General features: G+C 33.4%; 1 protein-coding gene across 1 annotated transcript; it reads right to left on the bottom strand.

Annotated features, from left to right (window-relative positions):
- Nucleotides 1-1,014: 1,014 nt before the first annotated feature.
- LOC134282987 (uncharacterized) lies at nt 1,015-20,641 on the bottom strand. Its single transcript, XM_062765412.1, has 7 exons — nt 20,600-20,641; nt 15,572-15,734; nt 14,921-15,379; nt 14,610-14,780; nt 12,535-13,068; nt 12,097-12,348; nt 1,015-1,235 (listed from the first exon to the last, which is right to left on the bottom strand). The coding sequence occupies exons 1-7, from the start codon at nt 20,639-20,641 to the stop codon at nt 1,015-1,017; spliced, it is 1,842 nt and encodes a 613-aa protein (XP_062621396.1).
- Nucleotides 20,642-21,102: the final 461 nt, after the last annotated feature.

Below are 21,102 nucleotides of genomic sequence, written 5' to 3'. Positions count from 1 at the left end.
CACCAAAAACTTTCAGATCACAGTGGTAGAAATTTGAAAGGATATTTTTCTCTCCGTCGAAGGCTACCACTTTGGGGTTGTTTTGAGTAAACTGAGGACAGATCTCATCGCCTGGTTTGTGTCCCTCGTTTTTACAGGCTGAGCACCGGGGTGCATTTTGGCACGCCTTGAAGAAATGCCCGGTCTCCCAGCAGTTTGTACAGGTTGGGGGTGGTTTTTCCATGGTTTGCCCACGATGAAAAATTTTGCATTTGAGACCTGCACAGTAACTGAAGCGTGGGAGGGTTTTGCTGGGCCCCAAAGGTTCAATATATAAAAAATCTTATTGCAGGTTGTCGTGAAAAAAAACCCGGTTCTACATATTAGATATTATTTAATTGATTGGAGAATTATAGCTGATTTCATTCAAAATAACATAAAAAAAAATCAGTGGATATAAATATGTATCAATTTAGTTTGAAAAAGCCTTTGATTCTCTTTTTTCTTCAATTTTCTATATACTATATGCAGGAACATTTTTGTCCTCTTTTTATTTTTGCCATTGTCGCCCTGTCTTCAGTTGGGCGAATTTAAAACAGGGCAAAATAAAATAATACAGTATGATATCTTTAATTCAACTATGTCGGCGCGAATTTAAAACGAAGCGAAAGTATCTGCAGGTGTAAAAGGTGAAAATAAAACGGGTGAAAAGCCTTTAAGCAGTACTTATACCAATTTGGAGAATACGTCTACAATATCATTATACATACGAGCAAGCCTTTTAAAGCAAAAGCAAATTACATAATATAATAATTATGAAACATTATTTTTATTTCGTTTGCAAAAAGAAAACAATATTCTCCCTTTCAAATAATGTCTTTCATACTAGGGCAGATTGTGAAATCTAAAAAAAAAATATCTCTACGTTCAAACTCCTTCAAGTATACTTGCTTTCAATTAATACATGTTCTGTACATATGTATACTTAAACAATATAAAATACACCTTAATTGACTATCTCAACACTTTACACCATTAATTACCTCCATATGTCCAGCCTGTAAACATTGTCTCCCGTTGCTCACATTTATTTTTGTCAACTGTTTCTGTAAAAGGTTTTGACATGTCCATCACTAGTATATAGAAAGCCCTTCTGCTGAGATAGACCTGATGACAGGCGTAGTAAGCACACTGGCCTCCAAAATCTACCACACTTAGGATTTTCTTATCGTCTTTGTTTGTATCATCTAATAATGCTGTGAAAACGTTTTCATTGTCAATCAAAATATGAATATATTTTCATTAAATTACATATTCATATGGATGTTAAAGAAGTTATTGTCAAAGTTCATTCGAAAATCAGTTGAATATGAATTAATTGTATTTTTGTGTGTGAAAAACAACAGAAAAGGTAGAACCTATGTCGGAAAAGTCTTTGTCACAAGATTTTCAAACTTTTCAACTTGATCATTTGTACTTGCTTATTAATAAGTTTAAAGCTCATATTATGTTTCCTTAATTTTTAAATCTAGTACAAACTATGAAACTTGGTATGGTAATTACATACTGCGACTACACATTTTCAGTTCTTTTCATAGGTACTTGACAAGAAGAGATTTCTCTAGAATAATTCCCTTTTTATTAAAAAAAAAGATAAGTCCACATTTTAATAAGAATAGGCATATGAACTCTATTTTAATGTCAATCTTCCACCCTACCTTTGTAAATATTTTTTAAAAGTCTTTGTCACATTTTTGTCACATTTTTTTCAATCTTTAATATGATGAAGAACATACCCAAATGATTACAAAAAGTGATTAAAATACATGTATATACCCTAACTAATGAGAGAGGTTATTTACTGATTCTACTATTCTTGACCTTTTGGCACTTACACGGGATTTATATTAAATGACTGTTTTGTGTTTTTTAAAGATTTAAAATGATTATCAAAAATTGTACTTTTAATTTAAAAAGATCATATCTAATAGAACAAGTAAGTAACAAATAGTTGAAATAATGATGAAAAGGAATGCACAAGGTTACATATAAATGTATCACAAAAATGTACACAATATCACACCGCTAGGTTAATGTGCTGTCACAGTTCTTATTTTTTCATTTATATCGTTTTGTAATGTGAATCATATAGAGTTATCGTTCTTTGTCAATTTTTTGAATTATCTTCCTTGAGTAGAACTCTTTTGTATATAGAGTTACTTCCCTCATTTTCCCGTGCAAAATTTGTTCAGCCATTCGTGTTCCATCCGTGAAGAAGTACATACATTTTTTTTGTTCTTCCTTCTACTTTCTTTTGATTTGTGGCCTACTACCATGTAAGTTTTCTTATAGGAAACTTTTGTGATGTAATGCATATTATTTGTAAGTTATATCGGTAATCATTTTTTGAGAAACTTTGTGTACTATTGTAAACACTTTTCAGTCAGGTATTTTTCACGAAGTTTTAAATCAGGAAAGATTTAAGAATTGATTATTGTTATTCATTTTATTTAGTAATTGTTAAAGTAATTGATCTATTTATTATGGTCAGGTTTATATGTGAGCTTTTTTTATGGAACTCTGTTTCGGTCTTTTTGGTATTTAGTATTTTTTTTTAATTTCAGTTATTTACCTGTCTCATCCTCATTGAATCACTCACTCATTCGTTTACGTACCGTAATAAATATGGAACCAGCACCTTGTGTTATTGATTATGTGTGACTGTGAGGACCCCAGGTTTAGCTAGCTGTTCCAGACAGCATAGTAAATAAAATGTCAACTGGCCAAACCCAGGATTCGAGGATAAGTGATCATCGTCAAGATGAAGAAGCAGAAGAAGAAGAAGAAGAAGAAGATGAAGCCTCTCCCAGGCCAAAACGTCAAAGAGATTTAACTTCAAAGGTTGAAGGTCTACTAGACAAGTCTTTTGACACTTACTCAGCTAAATTGCAGAAATTATGGAAAAACGTTGGTACCATTATTGAAGAAGTAGATCACACATCTTCTTAAAATCTCAAACTTATCGTTCAATTAAAATCTTTATTAGAAACAAGGATAGATGCCTTTGACTCACATTTTAGTGAATTCTGTGAATTTCTGGATAGACAACGTACCGAGAGATGTGTGCATGAACTGCAAAGACTCAAGTTGGCAAGGAAGGGTTATTCAATATTATTTGACTCCGCTTTCAGAAAGCTTGGTGTATTGCAAGAACAGTCTTCACAGCGTCATGAGCAGAAACCACCTCAGGAAGAAGATGTCCATTCAAATAGATCAAAGAGATCAAAGAGATCACAAGAAAATGTGTCACAAACTCCTTCATCAAACAGTAATCAAAGTACATTGTCTGAGAAGAGAAAAAAGGCAGAAATTGCGCGAGCAAAATTAAAATATACTGAACTTGAAATGCAAATCAAAAAAGAACAATCTCTTCTAGCATTAGAAAGAGCGAAGTCTCAGAAAATGACGGACGATGACGTAGAAGCAGATCTACAATTACTCTCAGTAAAAAAAGAAGTAGAAGTTGCTGAAGCCAAAATTCTCAGTGAAAAAGAAGGAAGTCAATGTGGTCGTAGTGATACCTATATACCTATATTAAAGATTTAGAGAGTGTCGACAGAAAAGAACGCACAAAAACGCACAAAAATCATATATATATGTAGAACAACATGCTCTAATTCAAACTCAGGATAAAAACATTCCATCGATTCCAGAACCCTGTGTAAATCCTCAGGCTCTTCCATACATTCCTCAACAACCATCCTGGAGTGTAGGACAAGCAGCAACACAAGACTTTACTCGTTATCTCCTGAAAAAAGACTTAATGCTTTCACGTCTCATCAAATTTAACGACAAGCCTGAATTCTACCCATCCTGGAAAGCAACCTTCAGATCTGTTATGAGAGACTTGCATGTAACACCAGAAGAGGAAATAGACTTTCTTATCAAATTCACTAGTCTGTCAGCTCAACAACAGATTCTCAGCATTAAGGCGGCAAGTGCAAACAATCCTACTCGTGGACTTCAGCGAATTTGGCAAAGATTAGAGGAGCGATTTGGGTGTCCTGAAATGATAGAGTATGCATTAAAAACGAAACTGAACTCTTTTGTTCCTATTACATCAAAAGACTTTCGACGCCTATACGACTTGTCTGATATTTTGGATGAAATCCTAGCAGCAAAAGAAGATATTCGTTACCAGCCATTACTCGCAAACTTTGATGCATCAACAGGAGTGACACCTATCGTCATGAAACTTCCATACCAACTTCAAGAAAAATGGACAAATACAGCAGTAAAATACATCAGTGACCATCATGTTGTGTTTCCGCCTTTTCACGTATTTGCAAACTTTATTCGTGAGCAAAACCGTATCAAGAATAATCCCAGTTTTGCTTATACTGACAGAAACTTAAGTATGCAGAAACACAGTGACAAAACTTTGAAAATTTCAAGCAGGAAAACAGCTCTGTCTCAAACCCCACAGATTTTTCAGAGCTCAGGAATGGAAAATCAATGTCCCCTTCATAAAACAAGAAAGATATGGAAATAACGAACAGTATTCAATCTCAACGTCCATTAAATAAGAGCAGAGAAAACACGGACATAAAACATAATTTTAAATACCTCTCTGAAAACAAAATACACATTTAATTCAATATGTTTAAAAGAGAAATAAATGTAATTGATATGTGAAGGATATAGAAATAACGAACAGTATTAAATCTCAACGTCCATTAAACAATATACAAAATAAGAGCAGAGCAAACTAGGACCTCCGAAACATCAGAGGTGGGATCAGGTGCCATGGAGTAGTGAGCATCCCCTGACGACCGGTCACACCCGCCGTGTGCTCGTTGTCATAATCAGGAAATAACGGAAAAAATCCGTGGTCAAAAAAAATCAATTCAGTGTATAAATAATGGACTAACAATTGGTATGAAAAACGTCAGTCAGCATTTTATTCAATGATAAATTGTATTTGCTGACAAGGTCATTGTATCGACCATAGAATTTACGAAATGATGACATTAAACCAGACTGTTGATATTCTTGTTTCATCAACTTGCTTGTCAATAATTTACCTCGTTTAAGAAATTGTTAATACGTAGAGCATGCTCTTGCGTATCGAATCAACTGCGATATAAATACTCCGTATGCAGGTGATGAAGGTATATTGCTGCATAAGTAAGAGAAGTTGACGATAGAAAAGTTAAAGTCATCACGTTTATCATATAGCTTGGTTGTTAGATTACCATTAGTGTCTTTTTCAAGTAAAATATCCAAGTATGAAGCAGAAGTGTCGGACTCTGTGGTATCTTTTATCTCAAGCTCACCAGGATATATCGTGTCGACGTAGGAATGGAAATTATCATTATTAATTGACAATATATCTAAATGTCGAGTTGAAGGCCACAGCAAGTGTTTTCTTCATATCACGTAAAAGATTTTGCATAAATTCTGCTTCATATGATTATAAAACTAAGAACGGAGCGAAATTTGTACCCATGGGAATTCCAATAGATTGTTGGAATACCTGGTCTCCAAAAACCACATAGATATTGTCAATCAGAAACTCAAGCATCTTCTTGATGTCAACTTCAGAGTACTTATGTGTACAATCAGAATCTGTTTTAACAAAATAATTTTTCAAATGACCAATGACGAGGTAAGTAAACTTACGAGTTCCATTTTTGTTGAAGAAGCATCTGTCAATGATATCAAAAAGCCTGGATTTTAATTTGTCGTGGGGAATTGTTGTGTATAAAGTTGAAAAGTCGTAAGTTTTTATGCTGTTGATTTTTGTAATGTCTTGTGATTTCAAATTGTCCAAAAGTTCTTTAGAATTTTTAAGTATCCACATCTGATTTACACCATTTCTTGGAACAGTGTAGAGGTTTCAGAACAAAATCATTTGATGAACGGCGAAAAATCTTGAAAGATAACAATTTGTGTTTTAGATGTTGTTCAAAGGATCATAAACAAGCAGAGTGTCATTCTGATGTGCAGTGTGGAGAATGTGGTAGAAAATTTCACACATCACCATTATAGGCCAAAAATAAAGACTCCATACCCTTTGAGAAACAATGGCGGGGAGAATTTCACTGAGAGACAAGATTTTGAAAATGTGAACAACCCAGATGTGAATTCTAAATGTACACAAATCTGTGGACAATCATTTGGAGGAAAATCTTGTGCTAAAACCATTCTAGTTCATGTGTACCCAAAACACTGTCCGCAAAAATCTGTGAAAATTTATGCAGTGATTGACGACCAGTCAAACAGAACAAAAGCTAAACCAAAATTCTTTGATCTTATGGACAGTATTGGAACTACAACAAATTACCTGTTAACATCTTGTCTAGGAAAAGTTCAGAGATCAGGACGTAAAGTGCATGGATTAGTGGTAGAGTCATTAGATCGACAGAACTGTATAGATATACCTACCATCATTGAGTGTGATGAAATCCCTGAAGTCAGAGAGGAAATTCCTACTCCGAAGGTAGCTCTACACTATGAACACTTGCATGACATTGCTGATCACATACCACCAATTGATCCTAACGCAGAAATCCTATCACTGATAGGAAGGGATGTAACCAAAGCACATCACGTCTTTGACCAACGCATTGATTTTGGAAATCAACCATACGCTCAAAAACTATCCCTTGGTTGGATTATCATTGGTGAAACTTGTTTGGGTAAAACCTTCAAACCAGGTGTTATTAACGTCATGAAAACTTGTATTCTACCTAATAGCCGTCCTACTCTGATGTTACCCTGCGGCAGTAATTTGAAGGTCAAGGAAAAAATCATCGATGAAACCTCAACAAACATCATGTGTACAAAGACTGAAATCGGTGAAAGTGTTTTTCAAAGGACTGAGAGTGATGAAAAGTTAGGACTTTCTATGGATGATCAGTAGTTTCTAGATATCATGAATTCACAGTTTACAAAAGATGCAAGTGGACATTGGCAAGCCCCACTTCCTTTTCGTAAGGACCGTCAGCGACTTATAAACAACTACGATCAAGCTAGAAGGAGAGGAAAACAGTTAGATTATACTTTGCAGAAGGATCCAACAAAGAAAAGACATTTTGTGGAATTTATGGATGCATTGTTCAAGAACTGACATGCAGAAGTAGCACCACCTCTACAGAATGAAGAAGAGTGTTGGTACCTACCAATGTTTGGAGTTTACAACCCAAAGAAACCAAAGAAAATAAGAGTTGTGTTTGATTCCTCAGCAAAATTCGAAGGAAAGTCACTAAATGACGTATTACTTACTGGCCCGGACTTGACAAACAGTCTTCTTGGTGTATTACTACGGTTCCGCAGAGACAAAGTTGCATTAATTGGAGATATTGAACAAATGTTTTACTGTTTTAAAGTCTGTGAACGTCATCGAAATTACTTACGATTTCTATGGCATGAAGATAACAACCCTGAAAAGAGACTGATCGAATACCGCATGACTGTTCATGTCTTCGGAAACAGTCCCTCACCGGCCATTGCAACCTATGGATTACGCAAGACTCTAAAGGAAGTGTTTGGGACTGACGTAACTCAGTATGTGGAACGTGATTTTTATGTGTACGATGGATTAACGTCACAACCTGCTGTAGAAAAAGCTGTGGACCTCATGAAAAGAACACAGAGGGCTTTGAGTTACGGGAAATTACGTCTACACAAAATAGCTTCGAACAACCAGGAAGTTATGAACGCCTTTCCACCGAGTGATCTGTCAAGTGAAATGAAAAATTTGGATTTATCAAAGGACAATTTACCAACACAACGCAGTTTAGGACTAAATTGGGACTTGCAATCAGATATGTTTTTCTTTAAAATCTCAAATGACGCCAAACCATTCACAAGAAGAGGAGTGTTATCCACAATAAATAGTATATTCGACCCTATAGGATTTCTTGCCCCAGTCATCATCCAAGGCAAGTCACTCATGAGGAGTCTACTTCAAGAAACAGTCAATTGGGATGAACCTCTTCCAGAAAACCAGTCTACTCAGTGGGAAAAATGTAAAAGTTCCTTACAACATTTCCAAAACCTACACATTCCAAGAGTTTACTTAGAACAGACACAGTCATGGAGTGAGATGTCTAACAAAACAATTCACATTCTTTGTGATGCTTCAGAATCAGCAATATCAGCAGTGGCCTATGTAGGAATCACTAGGAAACTTTGGATTTGTCCTGGGCAAATCAAAATTAGCGCCCTTACAAGGATATTCAATACCCCGTTTAGAACTTTGTGGCGCTGTGCTAGCGGTAGAGATTGCTAGATTTGTCTCAGAACAGCTTGAATTACCGATTGAACATTTCAAGTTTTACTGTGATAGTAAAGTAGTGTTGGGATATATTTTCAACAATTCGAGGAGATTCTTACAGTATGTGGCAAACAGAGTGATGCAGATTCGTAAAGTGACTAAACCAGATCAGTGGTCATACATATCAACAGACAAAAATCCAGCTGATCAAGCAACGAGACAGATACCAGCTCAAGCTCTACAAGACAGAACTTGGTTGTCAGGACCATCACTTGCACACTTACAACAGACTGAATATGCAAGTATACCGTATGAGATGGTGGACCCAGATTCAGACAAGGACGTCAGACAAGAAATCACTTGTTTAAAGGTTGATATCTCGGGACTCGGATTTAAATCAGAAAGATTCTTACGTTTTTCTCAATGGAGGAGACTTGTTGAAACTATCGCCAGACTTCAACATATAGCGCGATCCTTTCATCAAAGAGACAGTAAATGTTCTGGATGGCATGTGTGTGAAAATTCAAATACCGTGGAAAGTTTTGACAAAGCTGAGAAATTTATCATCAAAACTGTGCAGAGTGGAGTGTATTCAGAAGAAATTCAGTGCATTTTGAAAGAAAAACCTCTGCCTAGAGATAATAACATTCTACCTTAACATAGCAGACCGTAAAATCAGAAACTTCCTCTATGAGTGTGGAACTACTTGGAAGTTTAACCCACCCCACTCTTCGCACATGGGTGGCGCATGGGAACGTCTCATTGGAGTTGTAAGACGTGTAATTGATCATGATGCTGTTATGTTGGAGATACCAGGCAGATCTCTCACTCATGAGATACTTACATTCATGGCTGAAGTTTCAGCGATTGTTAACGCCATACCGTTAGTCCCCTTGTTGGAAGATGCAGATGATCCGTACCCTCTGAGCCCTTCTATTACAAGAATTATGAGTATGTAAGTATGTAAGAGTATATGAAAAAGGAAATTTTTATCTATTCGCCGAGATCAATTTGTACAATTTCTCTGTGACGTCATAATCAAATAACTGGGGCTCTGCAAACACTGATCTACCTTTGGGAAGCCCTTAACCTAGTTGCACAGACGATCTACAACACGTACATTTTTGATTAATTAGACATATTTCATCATGATATTACACTATTTAGTAGGCAAATGAAGATTTTAAAAAAAATTTGCATTCCTTCAAAATGGTTACATACCATTCAAATTATTACAGTAAGTTGTATACATTGTAATTTCATCACACATTATAGTCTTAGATTTGTCAACTTAATTAAGGTCAAGATCTAGTAAATGAAAGGTGCCCTACATGTTTCTCTATTTTCAGAAATATATTGTCAATAAGCATTATAAACCTAAAAAAAGAATATGATTTGAATTTAGATTATTTCGGCATAATTTTAAAAATTGAATTCCCTGAATTTCAAAATGCATTATTTTTTACTATTTCTTCTGAAGCTGTAAAGAACGGGGAAAAATGACATTTAATTGATTATGACGTCATAATGGATCTAGCATAGGATACACACATTCATTAGTTATGATGTCATACGACGTAGGTTCTACGATAATATATTCCTGAAAACGCCTGAACAGTATAGTGATAATCATGTAAGAAAACTACCTTTTTGAGAAAACAAGAATGATGTGTTCGATGCTTTAAAGGTTTTATTTGCTTTTACTTAAAAAAGGTAGAGAAAATTAGCACTTAGGCTTGAAACTATTGCAACAGTATGTAATAGAATCTTTGTTTAGTCTCCTGTTGTCACATTTGATTGCAGTGTGATAAAAGCTGTATTGCAAATCTTGAAATTTTTGCTGTAGATAAATTTTCAGCAAATTTGCGTGTTCATTGCATTCGCAAAAATATTTTTCTTAAAAATAACTACCTATAAGAAAATGTAAACAAATCAGTTGTCATTCGCAAAATTTTGAAACGTAAAAATCAATCAACAGCATTTTGATTCTAATTCGCAAAATAAAATCGACGTAAAAATTTCCAGATTTAGGGTAGTAGGTGTAGCATTCTTAAAGACTTTTTAGTATTAATGCATGGTGTTTCAATTCTTGCTATTTGAAGTAATTAAAACGTCTTAAAGAAGGCTACACCTACTTCCGTAAATCACATAACAAGGATTGAAACACCATGCATCAATACTAAAATACATACGAAATTATTCTTAAGACTTGTTCTGTTATTTGAAAAAGTGTCATTGCAATCGACGAAAAAAGTGTAGGACACGTAGTATAAGGAAAAAAAAATCTTTGAATTATCTTTTTTTAGTGGCCTTAATTTTTCGTTTATCAATCAGTATTAAAAACTGATAAAAGAATAATATATCACAGTTTTGTCAGCAACGGTCTACCTCCTTTGAAAGTGTTATTGAAATCCAAACAGAGAAGTAGCCTTTGAAAAAATTACAGTTAAATTTCTATTTCAACACATTTTACCATAATGAAATAAATTGATTTTTAAAATAAACACTTAGTGTAGCCTAATTCTGTGGAAAGTCTGTTTGCAATTTGATTAAAACTGTAAAAGGGTAGCATTTTGATAAATAAGCACTTTTTCATTATTACAGTAAAACTCGTTTATTTCGAACATGGATCTAGCAAATTCACGGATAAAGCAAAGTTTTTTTTGGGTCCCTGGCATGATCCTTAACAAATCTTTAAATAATTTTACGATTTTAACGAACTCTGATGTAACGGAGAATTTACGGATGAAGCGATCTGATTTGGAGTTTTAATGAAATTTAATGAAATGTGAACTTTTTTTACGAACTTTTAAAGAACTCAAAATTTGATGAATTGAACTGACTTTTTTCTATAGTTACCATAGAAACACTTTTCATCGAAATAAAAAAAAAAACACTTTTAAGAATTATGTGTCAATTTGAGTAGAAATATTTAAATTGTAATAAGGAAATTTATTTTAAGCTACTCTGACAATATGCTTCATCGAAATCAACAGACAAACAACATAATGGATCTTTTTAATGTGAACTTGACCTTCTAGTTTACCGGATTATGATATTTTCATATAAAATGAAAACAGGCGTTTAAAAAGATTTTTATAGAGGTTTTTATTTGACGCAATTAAGGAAACACGACTCATCAAAATAAAACCAAAAAACAAATGATTGTATCTTTAAGTAACTGGAATCTATTTGGATAACAATTAGTATTTTCATTGCTCTTATAATGTACATGCAGCAGACAAATCATTTCAAAAATAATTTAAAGGCAGATAGACAGATAGAAAAACGGCGGACACCTAGCTATTGTACGAGCCCTGAAAACAATAAAATTGAACTGAGGTTTTTTGACGTAAAGCAATTTGCAGCTAGGCAATCAACTTATCCAATAATATTATTTGAATGTGTGTACAGTGTATTTTCCTCTCTAATGAATCTTATCTTTTATTATGATCGCTGTTTTCTTTAATAAGTAATTAATTTTAGGTACTTAAAATTCATTTTTTGAAAGCCACCTTTAAAAACATTTCTGTAGCATTTGAATCCAATATCAATAAATTCAGATATATATATGTATTTCAATATTTATCGAGATTGCATGAACCAATTTTGTATGATGGTTTAAAAATAGACATAAATATAAGCGAAGAAATATCCATCCTTTTAACATCTCCCTCTTCATGCTCTTTTCTTCATTTAGGATTAGTAGTGGCAATATTGCCTTAATAAAAATCTGCTTGGGCAAATGGTTTTTTTAGGAGATTTTGTCAACCAGCGTTGAATGCATTCATCAAAGGCATAAGAAGCATATCATTGATCTAATAATTTTCACATACCTCTTAAACAAGAGTCTTCATCCAGTTCAAACATATCTTCATGCACTTCCAGTCCAACAGTTGAGTACACTTTTAGCAGTTCCTCTAATCCTAGCTTCTGTAGTCGTTTTAGGAGGGTTGTTTTTCCAGCACCTGCGCATCCAACAATCATCGCCCGAGCTCTATGTACTGTTTTTGTCCCCCGTTTAGCACATTCTATATATCTACATCGTGCGTCATATTCCCAATCAAAGATTTCCTCTGGTACGTTAACTTTCAATTTAAAAAATTGTAATTATAAATTTATCTTAATATTTTTAATTGCCCTCAAAGCAAAAACCTTTTTTTTAAAAAATAATCTTCCTTTTACATATATAATCATTAATTATTATGCTTAAAAAAGGCTAAAAAAATTTTGACAAAATATGAAATTTTTATTTCGGTTGCAGTGCCACTCACATTTGTCTTTCACTTTTTCTCTGAACGTAGCTTTCGTCTTTTCATCACATGCCTCCTCATCATCTATAGTGGGGTGACGAAGAACGTCTAATCCAAGTCTTTGAAAAAATGAATCCTCCAAACTGTGCGGTAGGAACAGACATTCTTTGAGGTATGGATAGTGTTCATCTAACATATACCACCAGGGTTGTACGTACTCCAACAACGAGTCCACTGATGACAGCTTGATGTAATTCTCGTAGTCCTCATTAGTAATCAGGCAATTCTTTACAAAGTAACTCATAACCTGATGGCGGATATCATCTGATATAAATCTGACTGAGCTGTTTTCGTTATACAATACTTTAGAGATATCTGTCAATTTAGCGATATCACTGTCTATTATACTTGAATCACAACTTAATAAAGGGAACGCACTTTGGTTTCTTAATAATTCTTTCCATGGTGAGCTTAAAGATAAACTGTAACTCTCTGACATGAGAATAGACACTAGAATGCTCCAATTTGAGTGTGAAAGTGCGAGATTATTCAATGCTGAAAAAAAATAATCCATTCCTTATGACTGTATGTTAATTTGAAAATTTTTTTTCAGAAACTTCCAAAATCAATCTTTATTTTATGCTTGATTAATTTATGAATTCCATTCATTATTTTCGCACAAAAATACTACAACATTCATTTAGCATCAAGGTAGATGGTTTCTTTTCATCATTATTTGAGATCGATTTCTGATTTATTTTTATATTTCACTTTTTTTATTCAGTAATTAAACAAATGCAGAATATATATATATATATATATATATATATATATATATATAAAAATTGATATGTAACGTTTGATTTTTTTCCATTGTTTTCGATTTTAAAGTACAGGTTCATTTCAAATTATCGGCTTCTGTGTGACGATTAGAAAATGTCGAAATATCAGGGTAGGTGTCGACACGTCAGCGTGGACATCTGTGTTTCATAATGCACAGACTTGTTCCAAATTTCGACACTATGTCAATAAAAAATAAATTCATTCATGGATGACCAGATCTCAAATCGACTGATTTAATTTATTTTGAAAACCAGAGGTGACAAAAAATATTGAACGCCCCTCGTAATTAATCTTCTGTATCATATTTGGGTGCCCTCTTTTTTTAACACTATTGCAAGGTATTTGATTATTTCGAATAGACTATTCTTAGTATTTATTACAATTAACGGCTATAATTCTCTGTTTGAATATTTGAAAATCGTCAAGATAAAAGAAAACATTCAAGATCAAAATATATTTTTAGAAAAAGTGTTTTTTAACTTTATTCAAATTTAGGAATTATTAAGAATACATTAGTGAAATAATTCTTATGTGAAGAAACACTAATTGAAGTCTAAGAATAAATTCTATTTGAAATTGGAATCCGTTACTTTTCGTCGCAAAGAGTCCCCAAGAGTTTTTAATTTTGGTTTGGGAAATTCTTATAAACATAAAAAGATTTTCAATTTGTATTGCCTGGTATAAAGACGCCTTGAAACAGTGTATATAATTTCTGTATAGAAATAAGTCGTTCAGTTTCTAGTACTGGCATGCGTAGTAAGGTGTTGTGAATAAAATAATTGGTATTCCTTTATTTATACATTGATTTGTCAATCTTTGAAAACTAATGTTTCAGAACTGCAATGGTGAGCGCACACAAAGTAAGTAATATGTTTACGTGTGGAATCCTATGAAATTCTAAAAATTATCTTTACGAAAAATACTCACTCTTTTATACATATGTTTAAATTAAATATTGTCACAAAAGGGAAGAAGCTTACCTTTTAGATTAAATATCATTTAAAAAAGAAAATTTTGAAAGATAAATTTACTTTGTTGAAGCATTAGCCGATTCCCTTCCTTAGAACAAGGACAAAAGTTGAGAAGTTAAAAACAGGGGATAACGGGGTTAGTGGTTGATATGTACATGCAATACATATATCACGAAGATCTGCATGATAAAAGATTTCTTACTGTTTGCTCTCACCATTGTAGTTGTGACATTTTATTCTTCAAGGAATGATAGACATATCCTTTTCAACTGAAAGAATCACCTTTTTCTCTACCCGTCTCTCTTCCAATAAGGTATGAGCCGAGGAGACTATTCAAATGCAATGATTTTAAGGATTTTTGTTCTTGTTTCATGATCTCATTCACATATTCTTTGAAATCTCCAAACTCGTCATCGTCGTTTAGCATGTCAACCACAGCATTAGGAAGATTCACTAATAAACAATTGTATCTCATTTAATACTTTGGAAAAGTAGTAATATAATGTTTGAAAATTTAAATATTTTTATATCAAATACTTATTAAGTTTACCCTTAAAATGTACGATGTGCTGTAAAACAAAATAAATACTTACATATCTTTAAACCTCTGTTATGTTTTTCGTTATATTCCAGGCCCGTGTGATAAAAACGAATAAAGTCCAATCCAAACTTCAAGACATTACTAGAAATCTCATTGCTACTCATTATATATTCATGTATGTTATTCACTAACAGAACACATTCTTGCAAAACCTCTGTCGGGGTCACTTTCATGAATTTTACATAATTTTTGTTGAATGTCAGGCAATTATAAACACAGTCATCTTCCTCGTCAACAATGAATTCAGAAAAACATTTTACAATGTTCCGATCCCTTTTTACAAGCCTAGATGTTTCAGTCATTGATTGAATGGCAAGAATGTCTTCCTCTCTTGATCTGTGTTTCAATTTGTAGTAATTTCTGATGTTTGTTAGTGTCTCATACCAGTAATTGAATTGTAGATCAATACTTCCGTCCACCGATGAGAGAATACAGTACAAGAGGCTACGATCTACAAAAAGTATAACAATTTTATGTAATTACGATACATAGAAATACATTGCATATAAATAAAGAGCATTTTAGCTTATAAGTTGTTTTGATATTAAAAAAAATATTTAATCGGAACTCATCAACAAGTTTTACTTGTCTCTGAAATTAGGTGTGTATGAGCTTGAATACATGAACAACAGAAACAAATTACCTGCATCATCGTCGTCAGCATCTTCCTGGTTTTCATTGTCATTTGTTTTCCCAGAGCATGATGCATTTTCTAGAGATGATGGCACTGGCTGAGTTGCGCGGTAGGGTTTCAATACGTTTGAATTTTCCAAACTGCCTATTCTGATACGTTTTTGTGGGAGAGCCTATGAAATAGACACGATTAAAATCGATATTGTTGATTGATTGATTGTATATTGTTTAACGTCCTCCTCCAGAATATTTCACGGATATGGAGACGTCACCATTACCGGTGAAGGGCTGCAAAGTTAGGACTTTGTTTGACACTTACACTTATCTTTGAGCAGGAAGGGATCTTTATCGTGCCACACCTGCCGTGACACGGGGCCTTGGTTTATACGGTCTCATCCGAAGGAACGCCCCATTTAGTTGCCTTTTGCGACAAGCAAGGGGATATTGAGGACCTATTCTAACTTGGTCAATAAAATATGTTCAATTCAATTCAATTCACACGGGGTTAATATTGTAAGTTACGAGGGGCGTTCAATAAATAATATCATTAGCTCGATTACATACATCATAGTACAGTGTAGTCATATGACATAAAGCTTGACTTTCTCTAATTATTGAATCTTTAATGAATAAATTACAGTTTATGTGACCACTTTTCATCACGTAGTTTTATCGTGAGAAGCTGGGAAACAAGGGCTACTCGAGACACTGCATTATAAATGAATGGTGAAGAATCAGTAAACTAGAGTGAAAATAAAAGCAACATTAAAGCTGCTGTAAAACTTGTTAAAAATCCCAAAGAAATATTCACTGAAATATGTGACATTTACAGCAACCGATGCCTGTTTTATAGACAAATTAGCAGGTGGATTTCAAAGATAAAAATTTATATAATGGGCATCAAAAATGGGTACCCTCCTTGCCAACAAAAATTATAACAACTTATGTACTGTTTGCCAAATTTCAACAAATAATATTTGATGTTGTATGATTGACTCTAAGACACATAGAAAATTTGATAGACATCATATCGGGAGTAGTTTACACTGTTTTTAAGAAACGTTTGACAGTAATTAAGCTTGGTACTCTAAGGTCACCCTGTATTTTGAAAAATTAGTGAATACGACAGCGTGTACAAAAGTCTTAACAATTATTTTAAAATATCAGTAATTGTAATAATCCACGTTTGTTTTATATTCAAACAGATATTGGAACATGAATCTATTGCTTAAAACCATTAAAACAAAATTTACCATAAGATGTACTTGATAAAAACGGAAAAGGTCTGTCAATAGCAAAGGTATACAAGAGCACAAAAACAGATTTATATGCAATTTTCTTAAATATTTGTGGTATTATTTTTCAAATTCGTATTCGGGGAGACAGTTTAATATCTGGAAGTGTCTAGAAAGCAGTTTTTTTTAGCAAAGAAATCGAAAGGTTTATCAGAGAAAGGACCCAGAATCAGGAATCAACTTCATTGAATGTCTTCATGACAGCGTTTAAATCCGCTGGTCCTAAAGAGTAAAGGGGTTTACGGGCTAAACAGAAAGTTAATGTTTTTCACATTAACAATATTTGCCAGATCTTTGATCTTTTGACTTGTTTCTATTTCCAAATTTGAATAAAACACGTTTCAGAAGGAAAAAAAAACAAGTCCAGGTAATCATTGGATTTGCCATTTTCCAGTATACTAAGGGTCATACCCAAAAATGAGTTCTAAAAACAATCAGAAAATGGTTAAAAAATGTTACGGACAAGTGTTTGAATTGAAATAGATTAATAAGTAAAATCATGAAGACTAAATCATTGAAAAGCGTCGTTTGCTTCTTTCTGAGCCCCAAAGACATTATTTATTGAACGCCCCTCGTAGATCGATCGAGATAACGAACAGAGAATTCAAGATCAGAGTTCCATCACACTACCGGGTATATAAAATTGGAGCAGACCAAAACTGGTCATCAGAGGTAGAATCAAGTGCTTTGGAGGAGGGGATATCTCCTGCCGACCTATTTACTCCGTATGATGTAAAGTTCAAGTGCACATTATTAAACCGACAATCTCAAAATAGTTGAATCTATACTAATATACGAGGGTTGTCCGTAAAGTTCGTGGACAACATTGATAATTACTGACAAACATTGATAAAATATATGAAACTATTAGTTTCATTAAATTCTTGTTTTATTTTATTAACATGCAAGTTTTTAACAAAAACAAAGCACAAATAGTTATAATTTTATCAGATTAAAAAAGACACACACCCATACCCGGAGCACTAAAGTGAAAATTCTTGACGTTACCCGACGTCAAAAGCATTATACGAGTACATATAACTTTTCTCATCATAATCACCATTTAACTCAATACAAACTTTACGGACAACCCTCGTATACCTTTCACAAGCTTCAACGTTTTCAAAGTAGCTTTGTTTCAGTGTGATTAATGAATGCTTTATCTTTCGAAGCCAATATGACACGGTGTATCTATATGACATACTGTGTGTATAAATTATTTCTTTCATAAATAAGTTATATTAAGGTTTTATTTATACATTTACTCATGACCGTATTTTCTGTACCTTGAGTTTTTGAAGTGCATGCACGTTCTTTTACGGTTTGTTTGGAACATGCAGTCATCTTGAAAGAGGCTTCTATGTTTTATGTTATAAGAATTATCCATGTATATTTACATCCACTGTATATTTTTTCCCTTTATTTCTTAAGAAACCCCAATGCGTTCGTCACTGCATAAACTACAGTAGGCAGGTCGCCTGTACAGATTTCTTAATCAGTGGCTGTTCCATCAATGAAATGTATAAACTCATTCGCATCATTAATACAAAAATTAATCTTTTTAATCCTACTTTAATTGATTATTTAAACAGATATAAATATAAACAATAAAATGCTTTCTTTGTTTGTTGTTACAGAAATGAAAGGTCGCAGCTATTGCAGAAAAAATTAACATAACCTGCTAACGCGGCTACCGTTCAACAACAAACAAAAAAAGCATTTTATTGTTTAAATGTACACAGTTTGTTTATGTCACTAATTAAAAAAGAAAGGTTGCAAATGTTTACCTGTCCTAGGTCACAAGCTATAAGTAATTATTTCGCATCAACGTTGGTTAAGTTTGTTTTATTTCATCTAGAGATATGCGTCTAAATGTTCTAAAATTGTTCACAAAATAGTATTTTAAGAAAATGCTCCGGGGCCATACCTTTTACAGCCCTGGAGCAAGAACAATGTCAGTTCAATTTTAGATACTTGAACTCTTGTTTATATTTTCGCAAAACAAGGGAAAAGGAAAGAACAGATGCTAAACATACAACAGACAAAAATAGGTTGATTGTGTACTTAATATGTTCCATTTCAAATACTTACAGAGAGACCTGGACCAACACAATATGGAAGCCTTTTTCCTGCCATAACATTTGATGAGAGGTCTAATTGGAATACATTTCCATTTCAAATTCTGGCTGAAATATTGCAAATGATCGGACTTAGAATAATCCTATAAAATAATCCTTATTTCATGTCCGTTTGCAAAATAGAAATTTTGGGCCCAAACTCATCAGAATTAGAACCTGGCATATTTACGTATGGAGAGGTGAATCTTGACCCTTTGTGCACTTCGCTATCCTTCCCATGTATTGAAAATGTGCGTACCACATTACGAAATCATTCCTTGATCATACTTAGTCTGACTGTTTAATAAATTTAATGCGTTTCAATCGTTGAAAAAAACACAACAGTTTATTAGGGTAGAAACTGCTAACAGTGCGTATGTAAAAAAAAATATAACAAGACAAAGCTTTTTATCATCAAAAGTTGCTTTTTCATGCAGTTTTGAAGGACGAAAATACGTATACGCAGATTTAAACAAAAATAATTTTAACGACTAAAAACGAAGTGCATTTTCTATGTTCAATTTATTTAAAGCTCCAGGCCTCCAATTTGGTTTTTAAATGGCCTGTGTAAATGACAAAAACGATAATTATATGGCGTATACACATAATGCATAATCACACAAAAACATATCAGTTGATGATAGATAACACGACTAACTAATTTTCTTGCCAGGTGTTAATAAAATTTAAACAAAGATTAAGTAAGGGAACAATAAAACATATAACCATAATTTTGAAAAAACTTCAGTCTGCTCTGTTCGTAAAGGTTTTTCTAATGTGATTTAGTATGAACATTTTACTACGTCTAGAAACAAGAAAGAAAACACAGAGTCTCTTTCTCCGTAGAACACGTTCAGCTTTTGTCACACTGTCATCACAAAGAGCGATAACTCTGAAAAACTTGTAAAATGGAATCGTACAATTAAACTTTAAATGTTGAAACATTTTGAATGTTTGAATAATTCCTCTGAATGTCTGCAAGATAAAAAAGAATCGAAATGATCAAAAAGGTATTTCGTTAATTATAACTGACTTATAAAAGCATTGCCTAGAAAATTAAGTTCTGGTGTCCATGTCAGAATTCATTGATAATGGGGCTCAACTAGGGTATACGGATAAGTAATTCCATAAAACCGATTAACATCTTTCAAATTTAAAATTCCATAAGAAATAATACTTTTTATAGTAGATGATGGAAATATTTTGCCTTATTACTTAAAAAAAAATTCTTTTTAAAAATAGTCCAAAAAAAATGCTCCTTTACAAAAAAAGTTTGACAATTCCACATTAAACCTACATTGACATCAAAAGGGTCGACAGGTTGCAGTTGACACTTCTTACTAATCAAAAGTGTCACCACAAAGGTCGACAGGGTGACAGTTGACACCTCTTATTGGTTAACCTACATTGACATCAAAAGGGTCGACAGGTCGACAGTTGACACCTCGTACTAATCAAAAGTGTCACCACAAGGGTAGACAGGTTTACAGTTGACAACACTTATTGGCTAACATACATTGACATCAAAAGGGTCGATAGGTTGACAGTTGACATCTCTTACTAATCAACAGTATCACTACAAAGGTCGACAGGTCGACAGTAGACACCTCTTATTGGTTAACCTACAATGTCATCACAAAGGTCGACAGGTCGACACTTAATAGCCATTCTCTGTAAGCATTTAAACTCTTATATAGGGAGTGTGGCACGCATGGTCTTGGATTTTTACGAAACTTGGCATACATTCCTATATCGATGTATGTAACTAAAATTCATAATAAAATGGTTGCTATGGTCGATGGTTACCATGGCAACCAACATACATTTTTCATGGCCTAAAAATTGCTAAATTTTGATGAAAAATGACACTTTTTTGACTTATTAAAAGTATTCAATGGAAAAAGCTATTAACGTGGTTTTACCTTTTTGCCAAAATACATCATTTTACAGTGCTTTAGAATTTTTTTTGTATTTCAGTAACTTTACCTCATAGAAAAAATACGTCTCGTTTATAGGTAGGATTTTCCTTGGGGAAAATTATAAATTTTAGGCTTTTTTGAAAAGCCTGATATAATTTTTTGCGGATAGTTGGGAAAAAATGAATACATGGGTTTGAAAGTCCATATATA

Source organism: Saccostrea cucullata, unplaced genomic scaffold, assembly GCF_032062105.1.
Source record: "Saccostrea cucullata isolate Sc308-1 unplaced genomic scaffold, CSIRO_AGI_Scuc_v1 ctg6458, whole genome shotgun sequence".
Classification (NCBI taxonomy): Eukaryota; Metazoa; Mollusca; class Bivalvia; order Ostreida; family Ostreidae; genus Saccostrea; species Saccostrea cuccullata.
Note: the sequence above shows the minus strand (reverse complement) of the source record. Positions and strands in the feature narration are given on the sequence as shown.